Raw genomic sequence first — 25281 nt, 5'->3', positions numbered from 1 at the left:
GGCCTTAGAAATGACCCCACTTCACAATTAGATACTTTGAGCTCGCTCACATTGTGGGCTTGAAAGGCTGAAACCAATTTTTGAATTTAAAATTTAGAGTCCTATAATCAGTTTGAGGCCCACAATCGGCTGTCACACAGGCTCACTTTGCAGCATATTCTGTCTTATTCATTTAATTCATCTGACGTGGGCTGTTCTCTCATGCAAAAGTCAGACGCGAAATGTCATTCTGCAAAATATGAAAAAGATAGCAATCCATATTCAATGGTAAGATATCCTCAATTTGAATGGCCAGGATCATTTGAAAGATGATATTTTCGGGGCATGGGCCATCTTATCCATGATATCCATTTAATTAATAATTCCTGATTATGAATGTAATTTTCTCTCCAAAGTGGTAGGGCATGGGCCCGCATGGTTCTACAGGAATGTAGGTAAATCCCGTCGATCTATCCCTATGCTTGGCAATATATTTCAGTCAGACGTGCTGAATCTAATCACATTGAGATTGATTATCACCTATGAGAGATCTCATTGCGTAGTGTTAATCAGATTGTTGATATCTTCAACAAAGGTTTTTATTAGTCACATTTTCAGAAGGTTCAAATTAAATCATTGCATCCAACACTTATCCAATAGTTTGATGAATAAGCATTCTTTCACAGAAAACAGTATTTACAAGATAAGAAAGAGGTGATCGAGAGATTTTGATTTCGATGCTGCAGCCTAAAACACTAGCTATTCTGGCACCGTTATCTGAGTGTTGACAAGGGAGCATTTGCCTTCGGCATAATGCATTGCAAGAGTTGGGAGTGGGAAGGGCTGTCTTGGTTTTAAAGTCATAAAATCGAGAGTTGAGTGACGGTGCTAATTTCTCTTTAGGTTTCCAATATTGTAAGGAGAGATGAACGGCATTGTCTATTACACTGCCTAATAAAATGCTAAGGGAAGATAAGTATATCCTTTTGAATTTGACGAAGGAGAAAAATATGGATGGTCACTTCCCTTGTGTGTTTTTGTGTAATTTTTTTCTGATGAAAAATGTTAATTCTAGAAAACACCCAGGAAGGAACGAACTCACTTTCAGTTGATGAATGATGGTGAGAGATAATCCGTCGTTGGCCCATAAGATTTGATGATGGGATCTAGAGGGGCTTGGTTTTGTTCTATATTGAATTCAATGCAGATGGAAGGAGTACATGATGAACCTATTAAACCACCCGACTGCTAGTACAAGAGGGATACTCTGTATGTTAACACGGCAGGAAAGTAATCAACATTGAAAGGTCCAGAAATTTTGATGTGCTTTCTCACAGTTGGCGTAATAATTATGTTGTTCATTTTCAATATCACATTCTAGGAAAATGATAGTGCATGATTAATCTTTACCAAAAGATTGAACATCTGCAAGAAGAAGAAAAATAATTGAAGAAACAAACTTCTATATGGAAGCATAACTTCAAATGCCTGTTTGGAATGATAATAATGAAAATTCATAATGGGACATGGGAAATGTAAACAACAACAAAAACAGAAGGGAAATGTAAAAAGTAATTTGAATTATTTGCATGGCAAACCACAATATTAGTTAAGCCGGGTTAGTCATCAAATTGCTCTCATGGAAACAAAATGTTGATAACTTGCAGTCTATTTATTAAGTGATGAACTCACCTGCTGCCTAGCCTTGCGAGCACAATCAGCAAAAGTTTTCACCACATGTGCACATTTTAGGGGGTCCTTGGCATGTTCCTTGTAACAATCATGACAGGCATCTTTCTCAGCTAAACATGGCATCGGTTTCTGGTAGGGGAGCTTGAACTCCTTGTCATGGAGCTCCTTTGCTTTCTGTGTTACTTCTTGAAGCATTTCGGCCTCCTGTTTTTGCAGACTCTCCAATACCCTTTCACTCTCTTGGAGGACGGATCGTATTGCATCCAGCTCTATATTTGCAACTGGGGGCGGAGTTGGGGGTACTGGCAAAAATAAAGGGGATTGGAGTGGCCATCCACCACCAGGCGTAACGGTGCGTGCATCAGAATTGTCGGAGATCTGCTTCTGATGCATCTTCCTCTGGAGTTGCTGAGACCCCTCTGGAATATTTGGTTTAGGCTTCTTTGTTTTCTTCTTTGTCTTGTCCCCATCATCAGTGAGCCGCCTGACCAGGTTGGAGCTTATCTGGATTGTAAATGATTCACCCATAATACTTCTTTTTTCTCGGAAACCCTCTCTGGACCTGAAAAAATCATAGGCGCAACCTCTTGAGGGAAAAACATAAAACCCAAATACGCACGCAGAATGATGTCAGACTACTCAGCATCAAAGAAGTAATGTACATGAGATCCTCTACACTAGCTCATCCGTGTAGCTTCATGAACAAGGTCTGATAAATATTGACTTTAAAGTACTGATCATGACACCCAAATTCAGTAAAATCCATCACTAGTTGTCTTCTTCTTCTTTTTCTTTTATGACAGAAGGTATCCCCACCCCAATTATTAGGTCGAGACTATTCCCCACGGATGTGCGCAATCACCCATAAACCACGCACATCGGGTAAGCCCCAAGGTTGAACTCGGGTCAATGGGGAGAATACCTATGACTTTAAGCCAAAGAGACACACCAGTAAACATGTAGAAGATACTCCGATTCACATATATTTGAGTGAAAAAACTAAGCTAACCAGACTCATGGGTTGATGTAGATGGAATCCCACAAAAGCTACAACAACCTAATTTCTGCAAAGAGAGGATGCAACTATACAATTTTCAGTTCAGAGAAAAGAGATTGCAACTGAAGATAGGTGTCAGTTGCAAGGTAACAATGGATGATGGCCTTGACACAGACATCCATCAAGCCAGCAACCAGTGAAGAAATTGATTATTATCAAATATAGGAAAAACATCGTGTTGCAAATGGAAACAGGAAGCAAAACATAAAATTTAACCAATATTGCCCAACAAGAGCAATATAAATTACGATATCATGATAGATTCTATGTATTATCACCAAACTGCAAAACAGCAACAAAACATATAAAAAAATAAAGAAAATACTTGTGGTTACAGGATACCTAAAGGGAAATGAAATTCAATCAATCAGCAAAGAAAAAACCCTATAATTTTTTGCTGGGAAGGGTTTGTGAGGAATTACTGAAAGGAGAATCTTGGTGCTGTTGGTGTAGTTTTTTATTAACAAGGAGAAGGGCCAACGAAGCAGGGCTAGAAAAACTGGAACCTTCAGCGACAAACAACTAATTCTAACTCAAGACATCTCTGGCAACTTCTTTGAAAAGTTAGGGCTTCAACTCAGACATTCTTGTCTGTTTTTCTTTTTCTCCTTTCTGATTTTCTTTTTCCTTTCTGAAGCCATTGGAATTCAGGTAAAAAAATCCATGGGGAAAAATATTCGAAGGTCTTAGGGTCACAATTTTCCAAGAAAACAGGAAAAAATTTCAATTTTGGGTAACATTCTCCGTGGAAATGAGTTAAACAAGCATTGGAGAACTCATTTTCCACACGGAACTTTTCCAAGATAAAATTTTCATGCATCCAAACAAAAAAATTGTGCTCACTTTTGGATTCTTCCTCCTTTCCCACGGAAAGTGTACCGTTTGGTCTATTGTAGCAAAGTTGTCATACGATGCATCCAATTTTTTTTGTTACGTTCCATTGGAGATGAAGACAATGGAGATAGAGGTGGAGAAGGTAAAAAACGAGTGAATGAGTCTCACCCCACGCACTGTTTTTATTGATATATATGTGTGTGTATTTGTATACATGGGAAAAGACAGAACTGCCCCTATAGAGGGGGGTGCGCACATACACAGCCTTATTCAACACTCCCCCTCAAGCTGAGTACGTATATCATACACTCCTAGCTTGTTACATAAATCGCTCAATCGAGCTCTACTCAATGGCTTTGTAAACATGTCCGCTATTTGATCATTTGACCTTGTAAAACATAGTGCAAATCTCCCCTTCTTGGATCCGATGACGAATAAAGTGACAATCAACCTCTATATGTTTTGTCCGCTCGTGAAAGACTGGATTCATGGCTATATGAATGGCGGACTTGTTATCACAGTAAAGCGACGCAGGTTATGTGTAAGGCAACCCAATCTCGGACATGAATGACCTCAACCAGATCAACTCGCAACTTGTACAGGCCATAGCTCTGTACTCAGCTTCTGCACTTGACCTTGATACAACTTCCTGTTTCTTGCTTTTCCAAGACACTAGGTTACCTCCAACAAAGGTACAATAGCTATTTGTAGACCTCCTATCTACAGGAGATCCCGCCCAATCTGCATCTGAATATCCCTCAATCCTCATGTGATTATGTTTTTTGAAGAGGAGACCTTTACCAAGAGCTTTCTTCAAATATTTCACTATCTGAATAACTGCCGACCAATGAGATGTCCGTGGTGCACTCAAACCACGCCCACTGCATAAGCAATATCCGGACGTGTAACAGTGAGGTAAATCAACCTCCCAACTAAACGTCTGTATCTGCCTGGATCCTCTAATAACTCCCCCTGGGTCTATGGGAGTCTCAACAGGCTTTGCTCCCAGAAGACCCGTCTCCTCTAATATATCCAGTGCATACTTTCTTTGTGATAGAGATAGCCCTCCACGTGAATTTGCTACCTCTATCGCTAGAAAGTACTTCAGACGACCAAGATCCTTGGTGCAGAATTCCTTCTTAAGGAAGTCCTTCAGCCTTTGTATACCTCCACTGTCACTCCCTGTAATGATGATATCATCTACATAAACGATAAGGAAGATCCTCCCATCTTTTCCCTGACAGCTAAACACTGAGTGGTCTACTGCACACTGTTTCATTCCAACTCGAATCACTGCCTCAATGAATCTCCCAAACCAAGCACGAGGAGATTGCTTAAGACTATATATATAGCCTTTCGTAACTTGCAGACATCATTCTTCATCTCCCCCCGAGCAACGAACCCAAGAGGTTGCTCCATATATACCTCTTCTTCTTTTTTTGAAATGGACTCCATATATACCTCTGCCTGTAGATCACTGTGCAAGAAGGCATTATTGACATCTAACTGGTAAAATGGCCACGACTTGTTGACTGCAAGGGATATCAAAACTCTGATGGAAGGAATCTTGGCCACAGGAGAGAATGTGTCAGTGTAATCAATGCCATATGTTTGTGTATACCCTTTGCAACCAATCGAGCCTTCAGTCTTTCTACCGTTCCATCTGGTAGATATTTCACTGTAAAGACCCACTTACAACCAACCACTTGAGCCCCTAGTGGAAGAGGGACCAACTGCCATGTGTGATTCTCTTTCATAGCACCCATAGCACCCATCTCTGCGTCCATAGCTGCTCGCCAACCTGGAGTAGCCAAAGCCTCGACAACAAAGTGAGGAATAGAAACTGAAGATAGGGATGACAAAAAAAACTGTGAGGAGACACCCGAGCATAAGAAACCACATCAGAGATGGGATGATGAGTGGTAAGAGATCGCGTGAGAGATGCAATCGGATCTGCATCAGGAGAGTCACTTACCTCACGAGCAGTAGGTGATCCAACGAGCTATGAGGGGGCTAGAGGACATGAAGCGGGCATCTTGACAGGCAGGTTGCTGATGACGACGAGAATAAACCTGCAAAGGTTTGTGTTGATCGACAGGTGATGACATCGGTACTGAGACAGGTAATGGCAGCAGAACCTCAGGGTCGGGAACTAGGGTAGAAATCGGTTCATTATAATAGAGCTTATCATCAAAGAATGAAACATCGGCAGACACATAAGCATGACGAAGTTGAGGACTATAACATTTGTAGCCCTTTTGAGTGCGAGAATAGCCTAGAAAAACGCATTTAGTCGCTCGAGGATCCAATTTATCTAATCCAGGAGTGAGATCGTGAACAAAACATGTGCAACCAAACACTCTGGGATGTAAGGGAAATGGATTCCCAAAGGGATGCAAGACAGAGAAAGGCGACTGATTATCGAGAACGGATGATGGAAGACGGTTCATAAGAAAACAGGCTGTGAGGATGGCTTCAGCCCAATATGATTTAGGAACATGCATCTGATACAGAAGAGTCCTAGCTATATCCACAAGATAACGAATTTTCCTCTCTGCAACACCATTTTGCTGAGAGGTATGGGTGCACGACGACTGACGAATAATACCACGACTAGATAAAAACTCCTAAAAATCATTACAAATAGAGAAATATTCACATGCATTATCTGTGTGCAAACATTTAATAGAACAAGAGTACTGATTAGATATTTCAGCATAAAAAGAGCGAAATATATCAAAAACTTCAGAACGATCTTTTATTACATAAAACCAAGTCATTCTTGAATAACCATCCACAAAAATAATGAAATACCGACCTCCAAATATAGAAGGAGTCCTACATGGACCCCACACGTCATAATGAACCAGCTCAAACGGAAGTAGGACACGACTAACTGAACGTAACTTGTAGGAAACACGATGGTGTTTTCCATACTGACAAGACTCACACTGAAACTGACTAATCGGACAAGACACAACTGAAGAATATTGCATACGATCAGCTGGAGGGTGACCAAGACAACAATGCCACATGAAAGAATTAACCGAAGTGCTCAGCGTAGTAGGTGCAGTATCACCGCCGAGGTAGTAGCGTCCATCCACTTCATGACCTGAGCCACTCCTCCTCCATGACCTGAGCCATTCCTCCTCCCAGTCGCTAGATCCTAAAAAGAACAATAAGAAGGAAAGAATGTCATCGAACAGTTAAGACGACGAGTAAGTTATTGGCTAACAGAAAGAAGATTACAGGATAAACTAGGAACACGCAAAACAAACGAAAGAGATAAATGGGAACTAACAGATGTGTCCCCTACGCCAGAAATAGGGCACTTTGCCCCATTAGCCAAAGCAACCAATGACAAAGAAGAATTAGGCTTAAAGGGGCTAAGTAGACTACTATTACCAGTCATGTGATAAGAGGCTCCAGAGTTAATGAGCCATGAACTACAATGACTCAGAGAGCAGGATGGAGTGCTACCTTCCTTTGCAAGAGTTGCAGTTGGTTGTTTCCCTTTTTTCTTGTAGGCGTAGAAGAGCCTCATATTCAGTGCGGGAGACCACCAAGGTGTCAGAAGAAGCAGTAGGAATCTCTGAGAGTCCCTGAAACATGATGCGCAGCGTGAGAGGGCGCAACTCTGGATGTAAATCATAACAGAAATCAATGGTATGACGCTCCATATCACAATGGGAACAATAACGGGTTCCACGACCACCAATGCTACGGCCTCCCCCTGAATCATGGCCAAAACCACGACCAGTACCTCTGCGACCACGACCACGGCCCCAACCCCGTGTGCCTCTACTGTAACCAGACTGAACAGTCATGGCAGATTGCTCACCAATAGAATCACCATGAGTATCAACACGTAACGCTCGTTGAACACAAGAGAAGACCTCGTCCATGTCTAGTAAAGTACCAAGACCTAAGATTTGCTGACGAAGAGGCAAAAACTCACGTCCCAGGCCATCCAAAAGACGAGTAACACGCAGCTCATTTTTCTGCTTCACTAACACAGCAAGATCGGTGGATGGAGGATGATAGATGTCCAGTTGCTCACATAGAGTCATAGACCAACAAAATCAGAATAGTACTCAGAAACAGATCTCTAGCCCCGCTTCACACTGAAGAAATCAGTGTAAACATCACAGATCCGAGTGAGATTGTTAGTCCTCGAATAGAGTCTCTACACGTAACCAAACTGCACGAGATGTATCCAGAAACAACATATGAGTAGCAATCTTGGGCTCCATACTCCGACATAAGGAACTAACGAAGAGCATTCTTCTGACTCCACTTGTCGTAGGAAGATTCCTTAGGGTTTGGTGGATCCGATGTAATAAAATTCAACTTGCCCTGCCCACGGAAATAAAGCTGAACAGATCTACTCCATGCAGGATAGTTTGATCCATCAAGCTTGATGGACGTCATAGAGGTCACAGGAAACGAACCAAAGACGGTAGACGAGGTGGAAGGCACAGCCATTTCGAAGAACTACAATGAATCATAATGGCAAGGATCTTTGAATCCGTGGCAATAGCACCGACAAACAACACTGACCGCCAACCACCACTCACAAAACTCTAGTCAACCAACCAAGAGTCACATAAACCAACAAACAACTACTAGGCACATCCAATCACTACCAATACCAACCATAATAACCCGAATAAATTCACGTCGATCCACCAACACAAACGCAATCAACCATAATCATCCGTACACAATTAACAACCATTAGTGTATGGTCACCAACAATCACTACCACTCGCAAAAAAACCACGATAAGAAACCACCACCAATCAACATCAAACCAACAACAAGTACCACCACCAACCGATCCTCATCAAATAACAAACAAAACACCAAGAAACAACATCCACTGATGCTATATCACAATCAAACATACGGTTCCGGGATATAAATAAGCACCAACACCATGAGCAAACATGATTATCATAAGAAAAACATTAAACAATTGCCCGGAACCAACTAAAAGATAAAAATCATCAACAAAAGGGTATCTAAAACATGAATGGGACGGGATGGAAGTTTAGTGACTGATTTTAATAGAGGTGGGGACAAAAATTGATATGAAAAAGGACAAAGAGACAGCAAATTGATGTTAGGGTTGGTTTAGGCGGTTGCGGCAATGGTAGGGACAACAAAATGATGCTAGGGTTAGGTTTTAGAAGGTTGCAACAATGGGAGAAGCAGTAAGGGAGGAGTGCGACAGTGGTAGAAGATGAATACGGGTTAGGATTAGGGGGCTGCGCAAGGGAGGTCTCTAAAAAAAAATTAGGGTTAGGGTTAGGGTTAAAGGGCTGTGGCAAGGGAGGTCTCTAAAAAAATGAAGAAGGGTAGGTTTAGGGTTAGGGACTGTAGGTTTACGGTTTGTATTATGTACCTTTGATCTTCATGGCTCTGATACCATGTTACGTTCCATTGGAGATGAAGACGATGGAGATAGAGATGGAGAAGAGAAAAAACGAGTGAATGAGTCTCACCCCACGCACTGTTTTATATATAATATATATATATATATATATATATATATATATATATATATATATATGTGTGTGTGTGTGTGTGTGTGTGTGTATACATGGGAAAAGACAGAACTGCCCTTATAAAGGGGGTGTGCACATACACGGCCTTATTCAACAAATATAAACAGGCAGAAGTACAAGTGGGGCTACTTATTCAATGATCCATATCAATTATCCTTGCTTTGGAAGGGTCATGCACCACAAATCCACCCCCATCAGGTGATTCTTTTTTTTTTAAAGGTAACGGAACTTTTTATTTAAAATGAAAAACAGGGGGCCAAGATGTCCCCCAAACTACAAGCCGTACATTCCTTCCATCAACTTCCAGATACAATGAATTGTAGACCCAATAGTAGATCCGATGGTAACAGGGTAAATTACTCAAGGTTCAGCGAAGTGGACCCCCTCTTTGGCCAACCAGTCCGCCACCAAGTTAGCGGTCTCCGCCTATGCACGAACTAAGGATGCATGATTTGCGATAAGCCTATGATTGCATCGATAGTTTGATAAAGCCTCCAGTGTCCGCCACATCTATTAGACGCCCATGCAATCACATTGGAGGAATCGCCTTCAACAATCAGAGGCCCCAAATTGTTCTTCTCATACCATTTCAATCCAAACAAGAGTCCCTTGGCTTCAGCCTCGTTCGCGTCACAAACTCCCGTCGGACCTGCAAACATCATAATAGAAAGGCCATCCGAATCACGAATTACTTCCTAATCATCCCATCAGGTGATTCTATGGCCCGCCAAGCATAAGACAGGCCCAACAGGTAACATGATTTCGATCATTACAAAGCGGAAAAAAAAATTTGATGAGCATTGCTTTCGTGAACGAAAACAATAATTGTACAAATGGACTCATTGCCATGTGCTGTAAAAAACCTGGCCTATTAATAGCCTTTGGTCTTATTCTAATGGGATGATTCTAGAATCACCCACACTAATATCTTTGTGTGATACCACATTAAATAGTGAAGGAAAAATATTCCTTTGATGTTAGGTTCCCGCACCATTTTCCGTGCAGAACTTTATCTTCTCGCTCCCCACCATCAAATGGATTTCTTTCTAAAAAATGTATGGAATTCCATAATATCTCGCCAAAAAGTAGTATCAAGGATCCTGTAATCATCTGATGGGAACCACCCTCCAAAGATTTATCAGGCTTCAAGCACCACCTTCCGATGCCCAGGCCAATGTACCAAGCTTGCATACTTCAGCCCACTTTACGATATCATACTCGCCGTTTTTTTCTTTGTCGTTACATAAAAAGTTTTGTTGGAGTTGCTCAGTTGTGTTAATGACTGAAACCGGACATAAAAAAAGCGACATGTAGTACATATGGTGGTAGATTTACCAAAACTGTTTTAATTAAAGTAAATCTATCACTAAGAGAAAGCACACTTTATTCCAAGGAGAGAGTTTCCTTTCCACATGCTTTATGGCAGGATCCTGATGGCTTTTTATAGACCTACCTACACAAATGGGAAGGCCTAACTATGACTTAGGGATGGGTCACATCTTGCATCCCATTATGATGGCGTGAGCATCCATATCAGATTCTTCTAAGCCGACCCCATAACCAAGGATTTAACAAAGTTCACTCTTTGACCAGACATCAGCTTTTAGGTTTTTGACCTTACTAAAATATGGGCTACCTATTGCGAACTATCATCGTCTCATTGAAGATGGGAGATTTCAATCATTGGGTGACCAGCACAAGATCCTTTGATTAAGCCCTAAATATAGCCACATCCGTTATTTTGTGGAATGACTCAACCATGACAGTGAATAGGAAAGGAGACAGGTCTCCTTGGCGAAAACCCTTGGAAGTTTTGAACAAGGTTTTAAATTTCGGTTTAGGTCGCCACAGAAATAGAAACGTTTCAGTTTCGATTGAAATTTTCTATATAAATCCTGTAAAATCACGAAAACATATGTAAACATATGTAAATGAAAGAATTTTAAGAAAAAACTTCAAGAAATGCTACAATAAACACAAATACGAATTGAAAACATCACATAAGCAAGACAACCATCCATAATAGTTTAATAACATCGAACACCTAATGACATGCATATGCATTGTCATATCTGATAATTCATACATACAACATTTTACATATAACTCATATAAATTTGTAGACATGATATATGCATCACATTTCCCATGTACTTCACATAAATATAATTATGTAATACGTACCGATATAGTATAGTATAAAACTAATGCACCTATGATTTTGGTTTCGGTATGCATTTCAGTTCTGCATCGTTTTGATGAGGACGGAAATCGAAACATTTCGATCATTTCATGTCTGTTTCGATGGAAATTTAAAACCATGGTTTTGAAGAATCCCTTAGGCGATTCGTTTAATAATATCAAGCACCACGCTGACGATAAGCATATCAACATCCAGTATCTCCACATGTAACTGAATCTCACTCTTCTCACAATGATTGTATTCAATGCATTCATTTGCAAACAAGACTCCATCGAGGATTTGTCAGCCCTGAATAAAGGCGGTTTGGAAGTTGAGATGATGCAACCCAATTCCACGTAATGGATCAGCTAAAACTTTGGCAAGAATCACACACACACACACACACCAATGCAAATAGGGTGAAAGTCAAACAAACTTTCTACTCGGTCTCTTTTAGGAATAAGGGCAACGAACGTGGCACCCATGCATCTACTAAGTTGCTCCCTTTCATGGAATTCCTTGAACATGTCCATGATGAATTTTTGATCCACCCATGCATCTAATAAGTTGCTCCCTTTCATACAATAAGAATAGACAAAGTCAAACAAACTTACCACTATAAAGATATGCAGAATCCATCGCGCTTGGGCGCTTTATCTTTCTTCATGGAGAAAATGGCATATTTAACTTCCTCCTTTGTAAAAGGTCATTCAAGCTCCCTCTTGGATTTGTCGTCCAGTTGCCGAGATTGCATGTTCTCTGGAATAGGAAGACTCTACTCCTCCAAAGAATAGAGCCTTTTAAAGGAGAAACTTCTAAGGATATGGCCTCTTAGTCTTCGACTCTCATCCCATTAACCATCAACTAGTGAATTTTGATGATGTGTCTTCTAGAGCTGACGATATAATGAAAATATGAGGTGTTTTTATCACCCTCTTTCAAAGCTACGGCATAAATGGTTTTAAATTTTCACCAAAACTGACACGAAACGATGGAAATGTTTCCATTTTCATCCCGGCCAAAACCAAAATCATAGTGGTAAGTTATATTAGGATGTATTACATAATTATATTTACATGAATTGCATGTGAAATGTGATGTATGCATTTTGTATAAATATTTATACGAATTACATGTGAAATCTTGTATGAGCTAAATTATCAGACATGAGTGACCACACATATTACTATGTTTTTTTATGTTAAACCATTATGGATTGTTGTATTGGTTATGTGATGGTTTCTAAGAGTGCATTTGTGCTTAAAATTTTATCATTTGGACATGTTTCCATACATTACTATAATTTTACAGGATTTCACCAAAATTTCCAACCAAAACCGAAACGTTTCCATTTTTGTGGAGATCGAAACCGAAATTTAAAACCTTGGGTGAAAGTCCCTATAATTGGGAAACCGAAATTTTACCTCAACAATTTGAGGTAAAATCATCAGAGCCAAGACATTGGTTTCTAAGAGTGCATTTGTGCTTAAAATTTTATCATTTGCACATGTTTCCATACATTACTATAATTTTATAGGATTTCCACCAAAATTTCCAACCAAAACCGAAACGTTTCCTTTTTTGTGGAGATCGAAACCGAAATTTAAAATCTTGGGTGAAAGTCCCTAAAATCAGCAGAGCCAAGACATTGTTGCCTCCATCCCCCTGATTGGAGCTATTCATTCCCGTCTCCCCTCTTGAAAAATCCCCCCCCCCACCCAACACACACACACACAAGAAAAAAATCTAAGTAATCTGTTTAATCTCCCGTCCGTTCCTTCCTACCAAGCTCATGGTTACACCGCTATCTCCGTACAATAAGAATAGACAAAGCGAACTACAAGCATCAAAGTGTATCGCGACATCAAACATACCCTCTCCAGGGTGCCCGACAATTCCTTATTATCAAATCCAAAATTGCGTGCTTGAGCATCAACTTATTGCCAAATCTGACGTTTGTTGCTCGTTTCGAATCTCATTCGGCTGACACGATCTCCAATCTATATCAACACGTGGGGCATGATCAACCCAAATAGGGCACACTCCAACCTGGTCTAATCTTAAAGAAGGTGTAATGTTAACTGCCAAAGCAGCTACACAGGTGGGCTACCAAGATAAGCAACCAGGGGCAATATCTCTAAGATAGCATGCAAGAGCGAGGGAAGGGCACACTGGCATTAGCGAGCCCACGCCCATCAGAACTATTTTAGAAATAGTCCCTGCAATATGTATCCCATGTATCTCAAAAATGCCTCCCTATAAGCCAAGGAAACATCCAGCTATAGTACTATGTAGTGGCATTCACACCTGCTGTCTTTCCTAGCAGAAAAAGGCCTCCAATCAATGCACATCATCCTACTATAGTTGCTTTCACTAGGAGTGTAGATCCCAAACATTGTTGCATACGCCTGAGACAGGCATCCCACCTGATCGAGAAGCACCCTGCCACACTGCCTCAGAGAGGTCCCACTAAGCACAAATGTTCCCACTGGGCAAACCATATCTAACTCTAATCTTGCCACCAAACTGCAATTAAGTGCCACGTAGTCCAGATCTTGAGCGGTAAAGCCGCCAATCTACATCACCGCCTCTTTGTTGCTGATTCCAGCTTGTATTGCTCCCAAACCTTGACTTCTTGTGTGGGCTTAAGGCTAATCAACTGTCAAAACTGGAAGATGTGGTTGAGGTTCCACTCCTCGAAGGTCCAATCTGGGTTCTCTGACCACTAAAGAGGCTAAGACATCCCCCAAGGGACCCACCCTACCCCTGCTAAGATATCCCCTAAGGGACCCACGCTACCCCTTACGCCTGTCCAAATAGGCAAATGAACATTAGCCACTGATGTCGCACCAATGGGATCTTGTGTTGTTGCCACACCAGGACTTATTTCAGACAGGCCCTCCCCTACATGTGGTTTGTGTGAAACAGCCAGTTACTCCAAAAGCCTAAACTGTTGGAAAAAAGTTATTTAATATTTTATACTTTAACACTCCTCACGTGTGGCCCCTTTTTCTTTGGGTTGGCCTACACGTGGCACATGTGGCCCCACTTTTGGGTTTGGCCATTGCATGTGGATTTTGCTATCAAGGAGGTTTGAACCCAGGCATTTGCTCTGATGCCATGTGAAACAACCAGTTACTCCCAAAGCTTAAGCTGTTGGAGAAAGCGTTATTTAATTTTTTACACTTTAAGTATAACAGTTTGGAGTGACAGAAATAGATTGGGGACCATACAAGCTCTCGTCCAGCACAAAACCATCAGAATGAGACACCACTTAATAAATGATTGGGCCCCACACACACTGACACCTACTACAAATTTGAAATTAAGCCGGTGCCTAAGACCCTCGCATCAAGAGACTGCAAAAAGGTCTTGGTGGCAGGAAAAACCGAAAAACCTATCGGGTTGTAGATGCTGACTGGAGCTGATTCCTCATTGCACCCAACCTTATGGCCGTATGGGATACTTGCTAGATTCGATCACACAGATTTTGGCCCTGGACAACAAATCCAAAGAATATGCAATCTAGGCAACTGGACGACAAATCCAAGAGGAAGTCTGGACCACGATCCCGAGAAGTGATGAGGGACGAGCCTCCAGCAGCCTCTAAGATCTTCACATGTGAAGGAGAGTTCTACCAAGGAACTCTCGAAAGAGTGCCCCCACAGCATGGGTGGCGATGTATATGAGATACCTCTTGATTTGGGGACTAGCCCAGAACTAAGACGTACCTGAAACAAGAAAGAGTCGTCATCCAGGGAAGTCGGCCCTAGAACCCAAAAATATACTCTGTCGCAGCAGATAACCAGAGAAAACAAAAGGTCCGTGCCTGGTGACGAATGAGGAAGGTCCGGAGAGCACCCCCATCCGACCAAGTGCAAGCACTCGGTCTCTTATATCATTTATTATTATTTTCAAAGAATTTTGGGCGAAAATCAAATGACATGGGAACAGATCCCCGAGAAAACGTCTACCTAATCATGCATACCTGATGATGGAAATAATAAGCACACACAAAATAAATGAAAGAAGTGTCACCTAAGCATAGCTAGGTTATGAGTGTCATGCCTAATTGATGTCTAAGTTCTGGTGGGCAAACACATGCATGCTACAGCTAAAAGTATAAGGTCAGTACAGGAAAGTAAGAAAACACAACACACAACACACAACACGACTCGACTCCACACACAATACGACAAGACAAACCCTAGACTCTAGTGTGAAGTTTGACTCGGACCAGGATAGCCATCCCGGCTGCTCTACGTATCCCTGCCTCGGGAAGCATCAAAAGTCAACGTAGTTCGGTGGCCTATTCTAAACAACGATGCCTAAATGTGCCTAGACCACACTAGACTCGACTCATGTTTAAGTATTTTGGGCACACCTATATGCCTTGAACTAATGCAAGTCAACCTAATCTAATGCAGATGGGTCCTACATCCTATATGTAACTAAGCTGAAACCCTAGAAAGTGGGCTAACTAAGTGCATCATAATCTAACCATCAGCTCGACTAAGTGTCTAACCGATCACGACTCGAGGCCTCCTAACTCTAGGGACACTCACACGACAAGACATAGCAAACAAAACCAAACAATACTCTAAAAAATCTAAACCCCCTCTCACACCATCCTAGAATCTAAGGAGAAGAGCTTTTCGAAAACATTTGGCTTTTTAAGAGTTTTGCACTTTTTTTAGGGTTTTGAATTTATTAATGATTTTTAAGGATTTTTTTGGTTTATTCATTTACAAAATGATGAGGAATATTTACAAAATGGTGAGAAATATTTACAAAATGGTGACTGGACCTGAGATGACGACCTCAAGCTGCCTACGTACCCCGTGCGTGGGAGGAGATCAAGTCGACGTAGTTCGAAATAGCTTTTAGAAAAAGGTTTTTTATTATTTTTTGCTTAAAAAAGAGTTTTTGACTTAAAAGGACAGACTCCTAGACTAATGAAAGGCTTCATATGCTAATGGACAGAATCCTATGACACTATGCAGGTAGGACAGAATCCTATGACTCTATGACGATAGAACAGAATCCTAAACTCTATAAAGATAGGACAGAATCCTATAGCTCTATAACGATAGGACTGACTCCTATGACTCTATGAAGATAGGACAAAATCATATAGCTCTATAACGATAGGACTGACTCGTAACTCTCTATGACGGTAGGACATACTCCTAACTCTTTATTACGGTAGGACAGATTCCTAACTCTCTATGACGATAGGACAGACTCCTAACTCTCTATGAAGGACCCTAAAAAGAAAGAAATCCCTTAACCTGCGAAAGCTCTAAGGCAGGAAGGGAAGGGGTTGGCTTAAGAAACATTCCGTCATAGCCAGACATGGAGAGTAAAGATGGAGAAAAGATAAAGAAGAGCCTCAAATAACCTCCACAGCCTCTATACCCCCTTTCAAATCAGGATAAAATTCCAAATGAAAATGAGCTTGAATATGAACCTAATCTTCATCTCATTTTAAAACTTCCTAAATGTAAGGGACATAATACCAAAATGTAACAATATGGGGCATCTATCCACAAAAGAATGGCATTCAAGCTCCTGTATAAAAGAGACTTTTCAACTTAACAACCATATTCAGAATTAATCATCAAAAGTTACAGGAACTTGAGCACAACTCTTTATGAACACGAAGGTATAAGTTGGTTTAATGTGAACAAACCATGATAATGGTAGCATTGGTTACAGAATTTGAGGCTTTCATTATGACATTTGGGTAATAACACTACTAATTCAGCCTATTTCTCCTTTGCTGAAAGTTAGAGTAATATCATCAAGAGTTTAATAAGAAATAATTTATCAAGACAATATTGGGAATGTTATCCCAACAACCCCTTCTTTCAGCCCTATTCACATTTTCCATCGCAAAGAAGGTCACAAGTAATATGACAATGCCTATAGACTTCCAAGGACTGGAGAAAATAAGACACTTAAACCTGACCGTCAAATTCAATGGAGACTAATTCTTAGCCACTCATTCAGACATTAATATGGGCTTTTCCGTATTTAAGCAACTGCATTAAGTCTGCTGCAACATGCACTGCTGTGCAACTCTTAAGACCATCCAACTCACCAATTGTACACATATGGATCTAAATTAAGTAGAGTTAACAAAATGAGCAGAGGACGTCCACTTGAAATGGGGTATACTAAAATGAACAGAACATGTCCTTGACAAAGTCACACTAGTGTCAGTCTTGAGAAGGGAAGATAATTCACTAGGTGATTCTCCTTTTGACCAACCATACTACCACTATCATGATTTGCTATTTTCATCAAAGCAACTTATACACCACTATTGAGATAATCTTCAAGTTCATCACAATTTCAGAAAAGATTCTAGCAATCCCATTTAAAACTCAGCAGCATGTGAACCATAGTAAATCTGTTACTCTTCCCATTTGATGTATGAAAAATGACTTAGCTCAGAACAAACCAACAATTAGATTACCATGGAAAATCACGATCACATAATGCTATCCAAAATTGACGAGAAAATCAACTGAACTGGGTGATACAAACAACTCAATTTTAAGTAACTCTGAATGACATTTACTATAACAAAAACTGCACGAAATATAATTGGGCAATCAACACTATACAGCTAATGCTATAAATGATGTTCTGCTTTGGATAATAACATTAGCTCATTTCGACGGAAAGTATGGTAATAGATGTTAAACAAATCAATACCAACATGAGATAAATGATACCACTATAGCAATAGCCTGATTCTACTACATGCAAAGATTGGGATGGTAAGTTTAACATCTTCATGTCCTGACAAATTTTTGGAATCATTTGATACCCAAGAAAACTTTAAGCTTGCAAATTCTATTCAAAGGATGGATATAGCTAACTGATGTATTTATACCCTCAACATGGGGTAATGAAAAACCATCTAATTTCATCACTAATTCAACACACATAACTTCTCAACCCATTAACATCAGAGATTATATTCAAGATTATGCCCAAAACCAAGATAGTATTGAAACCATGAATTAAACACCATTTTATCAGAAAGCAGATTTTACAATTCAATAAATCATGCATATGTACCCACTACTTGGCGTATGGAAATGAGATCAAACAATTCACACAATCATACCCTCGACATGAGGCCTCCTGTGAAATCAGATGATATTCGTACCCACGACATGGAACAGAGTAATCATCTTATTTCCTACATCAATTAAGCATCCATGACTCCACAATCCGCCTGTGAAATCAAATGATACTCATACCCACGACATGGAGCAGAGTAACCATCTGATTTCCTACATCATTTAAACATGCATAGCTTCACCATCCATTCATCACAGAAAATTAGATTGCATACAAGAATCAAGTTAACACCAAACCCTTGAATTAACGCCATAATGCCAGAACAAGGTAAATCTCCACATAAAATTCAGCAATATCAGATAGGATAACAATATTACCTGAATTGAGGAGATCAACCTGAAATTGCCAGATGATGAAGCTTTTGCTAAAATAATAGCAGCTCGTCGATTGAAGTTGCAAAGAATTCCCTGATTGAGGAAGAACTTCGACAATATAATCGGAACTCTAATGAATTGAAGAGGTATAAAGGATCTGGGTAATGGAAGCCTAGGTATAGGGTTTGAAGAAAGGGGTAATGGTTATGGATGGTGGCTGATTTGGGTTTAAATGAGGTTTTTTTTTAAAAAAAAAAAAAGAAGATAACTGGAATCAATAGGGTTTGCTGAAATAGCAAGGGTTTTGGGTATTTAGAAGATGGGGATCGGAGATGATATGGATGGTCCAAGGAGCATGGAAATGGAGGTGGATTTAATAGAAGAAGAGAAATTAATGGGGTCTGTAAATTTTCTTGAGTTGATAATAGAAGAGGGTTTCATAGAGGGTATTGGACGAGGAGATGGTTTAGGGTGGGGTTTGATGAAGAGGGTTTCACAAATTTGTGTGAAGATGATGATGGTGTGGTCGAACCTGGTGGTTGGGGAAAAAGGGGTCGGATTCGGGTGGAGGTGGTGACCAGAACTTGCAGAGGTGATCGGAGATGATGGTGATGGTTGTGGTGCTAAATTTTGGATCGGAGGGAGTTGAGATGGATCTTGGAGTTTGAATAGTGGAGGTAGTAAAGGGTATGGCTGAAATAGGGTTTGATAGTAGAAATGAAGATGGTGGATGTGAGGGTGAAAAGGTAGTAGTGGAAGAGATGATGGTGGTTAGGGTTTGAAGAAATGGTGGTGGTAGTTTGGAGAAGAAGATAGGGTTCTAATGGAGGGAAGTAAAAGTGGTGGCAGTAGGGGAGCTGGGCGGTAGAAATGGCGATGGCCTTCTTCTCCTCTCCCAAGCCCTCCAAATCCTCTATATGCTCTCTCCCCTCTCTCCCTCTCTCTCTCTCTGTTTTTACAGAAAATGAGCCCCCCCCTTGCAGCCCTAATTCGATGGATTTAAAAAAAAAAAGAAATGATATTTTCAACCCCCCCCCCCCCCTCTTGTTTACTAGGCAGCCCTTACTTAGTGTATTTATGGTTGTTCATTTGAGGTACATCCGTACATGGGGTGGTCCAAGTAAAAAGCAGGGTGAAGATTCTCTTTCCTCTACATGATCCTAACCCATTGATTTGATCCAATGGCCACTAAAGATTGCTTATAATAAAAGCCATATGATAATTACCAAATCACCCTTCTAAAGATAGCAAATTCTCTTTTTACTAAACAAAAAACTCTTGCCGTTTACAATAAAAGGAGGGTGATATCTGCACATCCAAGTTTTGATAATTCATACCCTAACACAACCCGGCTTTGATTATTGCACAAACTCAGCTTTTCTTAATTTACATTTTTCGTCCGATTGTCATATAATTTTGCAGGGGTATCTCTGAGAACACTAACAGCCTCTTGGGGAATTTATACCCACAAATGCGCGCAATAAGCTGGTGGAAACTTAAGCTTTCTTGTCAATTTTGGGCCCACTCTCTCTGGAGTTTATTCAATTCCAAGACCTCGACTTTATTTTAGGGACTTTAGGGCCCAGTCAAAATGGGGTGTCTACAGGGAGCTTGAATGACCTTTTACGAAGGAGGAAGTTAAATATGCCATTTTCTCATTGAAGAAAGATAAAGCGCCCGAGCCTAATGGATTCTCCATCTCTTTATATCTGATCAGTTGGGAATGGATCAAAAAGTCATCATGGACATGTTCAAGGAATTCCATGAAGGGAGCAACTTAGTAGATGCATGGGTGCCACGTTCGTTGCCCTTATTCCTAAAAGAGACCTAGTAGAAAGTTTGTCTGACTTTCACCCTACTAGCATTGGTGTGTGTGTGCGAGTGTGTATGTGAGATTCTTGCCAAAGTTTTAGCCGATCCATTACGTGGAACTGGGTTGCATCATCTCAAGTTCCAAACCGCCTTCATTCAAGGCTGACTAATCCTTGATGGAGCCTTGTATGCAAATGAATGCATTGAATACAATCATTGTGAGAAGAGTGAGATTCAGTTACATGTGGAGATACTGGATGTTGATATGCTTATCGTCAGTGTGGTGCTTGATATTATTAAACGAATCGCCTAATGGATTCTTCAAAACCATGGTTTTAAATTTCCATCGAAACAGACATGAAATGATCGAAATGTTTCGATTTCCGTCCTCATCAAAACGATGCAGAACTGAAATGCATACCGAAACCAAAATCATAGGTGCATTAGTTTTATACTATAACATATCGGTACGTATTACATAATTATATTTATGTGAAGTGCGTGGGAAAGGTGATGCATATACCATGTATACAAATTTATATGAATTACATGTAAAATGTTGTATGTGCTGAAATATCATATATGAAAATGCACATGCATATATGAAAATGCATATGCATGTCATTAGGTGTTCGATGTTATTAAACTATTATGGATGGTTGTCTTGCTTATGTGATGTTTTCAAGTTCATATTTGTGTTTATTGTAGCATTTCTTGAAGTTTTATCTTAAAATTCTATCATTTACATATGTTTACTTATGTTTTCGTGATTTTACAGGATTTATACAGAAAATTTCAATCGAAACTGAAACGTTTCTATTTCTGTGGCGACCTAAACCGAAATTTAAAACCTTGTTCAAAACTTCCAAGGGTTTTCGCCAAGGAGACCTCTCTCCTTTCCTATTCACTATCATGGTTGAGTCATTCCACAAAATGACGGATGTGGCAATATTTAGGGGTTAATCAAAGGATCTTGTGCTGGTCACCCAATGATTGAAATCTCCCATCTTCAATGAGACGATGATAGTTCGCAATAGGTAGCCCATATTTTAGTAAGGTCAAAAACCTAAAAGCTGATGTCTGGTCAAAGAGTGAACTTTGTTAAATCCTTGGTTATGGGGTCGGCTTAGAAGAATCTGATATGGATGCTCACGCCATCATAATGGGATGCAAGATGTGACCCATCCCTAAGTCATAGTTAGGCCTTCCCATTTGTGTAGGTAGGTCTATAAAAAGCCATCAGGATCCTGCCATAAAGCATGTGGAAAGGAAACTCTCTCCTTGGAATAAAGTGTGCTTTCTCTCAGTGATAAATTTACTTTAATTAAAACAGTTTTGGCAAATCTACCACCATATATACTACATGTCGCTTTTTTTTATGTCCGGTTTCAGTCATTAACACAACTGAGCAACTCCAACAAAACTTTTTATGGAACGACAAAGAAAAAAACGGCAAGTATGAAATCGTAAAGTGGACTGAAGTATGCAAGCCTGGTACATTGGCCTGAGCATCGGAAGGTGGTGCTTGAAGCCTGATAAATCTTTGGAGGGTGGTTCCCATCAGATGATTACAGGATCCTTGATACTACTTTTTCGCGAGATATTATGGAATTCCTTACATTTTTTAGAAAGAAATCCATTTCATGGTGGGGAGCGAGAAGATAAAGTTCTGCACGGAAAAATGGTGTGGGAACCTAACATCAAAGGAAGATTTTTCCTTCACTATTTAATATGGTATCACACAAAGATATTAGTGTGGGTGATTCTAGAATCATCCCATTAGAATAAGACCAAAGGCTATTAATAGGCCACGTTTTTTACAGCACATGGCAATGAGTCCATTTGTACAATTATTGTTGAAAGCAATGTTCATCAGAAAATGTTTTTCCGCTTTGTAATGATCCAAATCATGTTATCTGTTGGGCCTGTCTTATGCTTGGCGGGCCATAGAATCACCTGATGGGATGATTCAGATGTAATTCGTGATTCGGATATAATTTGTGATTCAGATGGCCTTTCTATTATGACGTTTGCGAGTCCGGCGGGAGTTTGTGACGCGAACGAGGCTGAAGCCAAGGGACTCTTGTTTGGATTGAAATGGTATGAGAAGAACAATTTGGGGCCTCTGATTGTTGAAGGTGATTCCTCCAATGTGATTGCATGGGCGTCTAATAGATGTGGCGGACCCTGGAGGCTTTATCAAACTATCGGTGCAATCAGAGACTTATCGCAAATCCTGCATCCTCAGTTAGTGCATGGGAGGAGACCGCTAACTCGGTGGCGGACGGGTTGGCCAAAGAGGGGGTCCACCTCGCTGAACCTCGTGTAATTTACCCTGTTACCATCGGATCTACTATTGGGTCTACTGTTTGATTGTATCTGGAAGTTGATGGAAGGAATGTATGGCTTGTAGTTTGTGGGACATCTTGTCCCCCTGTTTTTCATTTTAAATAAAAAGTTTCGTTTAACATTTTTTTTAAAAAGAATCACCTGATGGGGGTGGATTTGTAGTACATGACCCTTCCAAAGCAAGGATAATTGATATGGAACATTGAATAAGTAGCCCCACTAGTACTTCTGCCTGCTTATATAATTCCTCATAAAAAAAATGGATGCATCGTATGACAACTTTACTACAATAGACCAGATGGTACACCTTCCGTGGGAAAGGAGGAAGAATCCAAAAGTGAGAACAATGTTTTTTGTTTGGATGCATGAAAATTTTATCTTGGAAAAGTTTCCTGTGGGAAATGAGTTCTCCAATGCTTGTTTAACTCATTTCCACGGAGAATGTTACCCAAAATTGAAAAGTTTTCCTGTTTTCTTGGAAAATTGTGACCCTAAGACCTTGGAATATTTTTCCCATGGATTTTTTTACTTGAATGCTCTGTTCACTTGTTTTCTCGGAAAAGGAAAAGAAAATGTTTCCCAGGAATCTGAAGTGGCATTAGGAAAAGAAATCCAGGGAATCTGTGGAGCAACTAGGGGTGTAAACAGATCGAATTCGAATCGGATATTGCTCTATCCAAATTCAAATTCGTTTAGAATAGTCAGTATCCGTATCCGAATTCGGATTCGACGGATATTTATTATTTCTTACCGAATTCGAATTCGAATCCGACGGATGTTATCCGTATCCGTTTATCCGGATTCAAATCCGAATTCGAATTCATAAACGAATGTTCGAATTTAAATCCGAATTCGAGTCCAGTATCCGAATGTCTGAATTCATATCCGAATTCGAAAAAATCATATCCGAATGTCCGAATTCAATTCAACAAGAATGCTCGCTGGATCCGCGAGAGATTGGCCGGATTTAGAACCCAAACAATGGTTGAAGCCCCTTTCTTCCCTTTTAGTGCTCTTCGGAAAAAAAAAAAGAGTCCGAGGAAACTGCAATTTCATAAAACCCATCTCCAATAAATAGGAAACAAAACGGGTGTTGTGGCATCAATTAAACTACAAAAAGAAATCTAACCGATTAAGCAATCTCAGGCATCCACAATGACCAAGCCAAAATACAGATCTACATCATTCTAATCAATATGATTCACATATTAGCTTTGAATTAAAGAGAGTAGAAATAGATTACTTGAGTATGGGATCCAATATATTAGCTTCTGGTCTCTAATCTCGATGCTACACTTGCGGATTGTGGTGGCAATGGAGATGGCGTGTGATGGGGGAGATGAAGTGGCGAGGGTGGAGGTCCATGGTGATCAAGGAAGTAGCGGCAAGGGAGTTGCAAATCCTCTTCCTTATATTCTCCTCTCTCTCTCTCTCTATTTTTGGAAAATGAGAAGAGCCCCCTCCTTTGATGCCCTTATTGGATGGATTATAAAGGAAAATGATATTCTCTCTGGTGGAGTTAAAGGATGGTGGTGGTTGAGGGAAGGGAATGGTAGATCTAGGGTTTAATGGAGGTCAATGGTGATGGTGATGGTGATGGTGATGATGATGGTTGTGGGTTCGGCTAGTGGAGGACGGCAAGGGAGGGCGGCAGATCTGGCCGGAGAAGATGGGGGCGGCTAGGGTTTCTTCACAGCAGCTCTCGCCTCTTTTTTCTTTTTTTTTCGGGATACTTCTTCTCATTTTTTACGGTTTTGAGAAATTAGATCGTTATTTGTGCAAGCCATTTCATTCCTCACCCCACGCCACCCCACCCTTTAACTTCATGCAACCCCCAGGTAGTGTATTTAATTATTTATGACTTTCTTTTACTCTCGATGTGGTTGTCCATACCAATCAACAGGGTTTTGAGAAATTACATGGTGTAAGCCCTTAGTCCCTTGTTTCTTAAAAAGTACTGTACGGACACACTAGAGGATGATCCGTCAATGTGATGTGCTACAAAGAATATATGTTGTGCGCAAAAAAATCAAGATGATCCAAACCGTCCATGTGATGGGCCACAAAGTAAATAGGTTGTGCTTGAGCCCAAAAATTCATTTCCATAGGATGATGCCAACCCTCTGATCTCTACAGGAATTAGACCTAGCAAACGGGTGGGTCGGGCCGGATCAACCCGCGGGTGATGCGTGTGCGGGTCACACGGGTCGGGTCAAGAAATGACCCGCATTTTTGCGGGTCAGAATTTAGGTGACCCGCGCGGTCCGCGGGTGGGCCAGATCAACCCACGGGTCACCCGCAAATTCAAACAGTTGTTTATTTTGGGAAATGTTA

At 40.5% G+C, this 25281-nt stretch overlaps 1 protein-coding gene and 1 long non-coding RNA gene across 2 annotated transcripts; both read right to left on the bottom strand.

Annotated features, from left to right (window-relative positions):
* Positions 1-1425: 1425 nt before the first annotated feature.
* On the bottom strand, positions 1426-24768 carry LOC143887929 (uncharacterized). Its single transcript, XR_013254437.1, has 2 exons — positions 24191-24768; positions 1426-2233 (listed from the first exon to the last, which is right to left on the bottom strand). It is a non-coding gene; the product is annotated as an uncharacterized LOC143887929 (long non-coding RNA).
* LOC143887899 (uncharacterized) lies at positions 5036-7632 on the bottom strand. Its single transcript, XM_077392139.1, has 2 exons — positions 7043-7632; positions 5036-6728 (listed from the first exon to the last, which is right to left on the bottom strand). The coding sequence occupies exons 1-2, from the start codon at positions 7630-7632 to the stop codon at positions 6722-6724; spliced, it is 597 nt and encodes a 198-aa protein (XP_077248254.1). The 3' UTR covers positions 5036-6721.
* Positions 24769-25281: the final 513 nt, after the last annotated feature.

The sequence above is a fragment of the Tasmannia lanceolata genome, unplaced genomic scaffold (genome assembly GCF_043159265.1).
Source record: "Tasmannia lanceolata isolate RefF3 unplaced genomic scaffold, GAP_Taslan_0.1 ptg000012l, whole genome shotgun sequence".
NCBI lineage: Eukaryota > Viridiplantae > Streptophyta > Magnoliopsida > Canellales > Winteraceae > Tasmannia > Tasmannia lanceolata.
Note: the sequence above shows the minus strand (reverse complement) of the source record. Positions and strands in the feature narration are given on the sequence as shown.

Excerpts from the sequence above, each read along its gene's own strand:
- LOC143887899 (XM_077392139.1), bottom strand. The coding sequence starts at position 7,632 with ATGACTCTATGTGAGCAACTGGACATCTATCATCCTCCATCCACCGAT.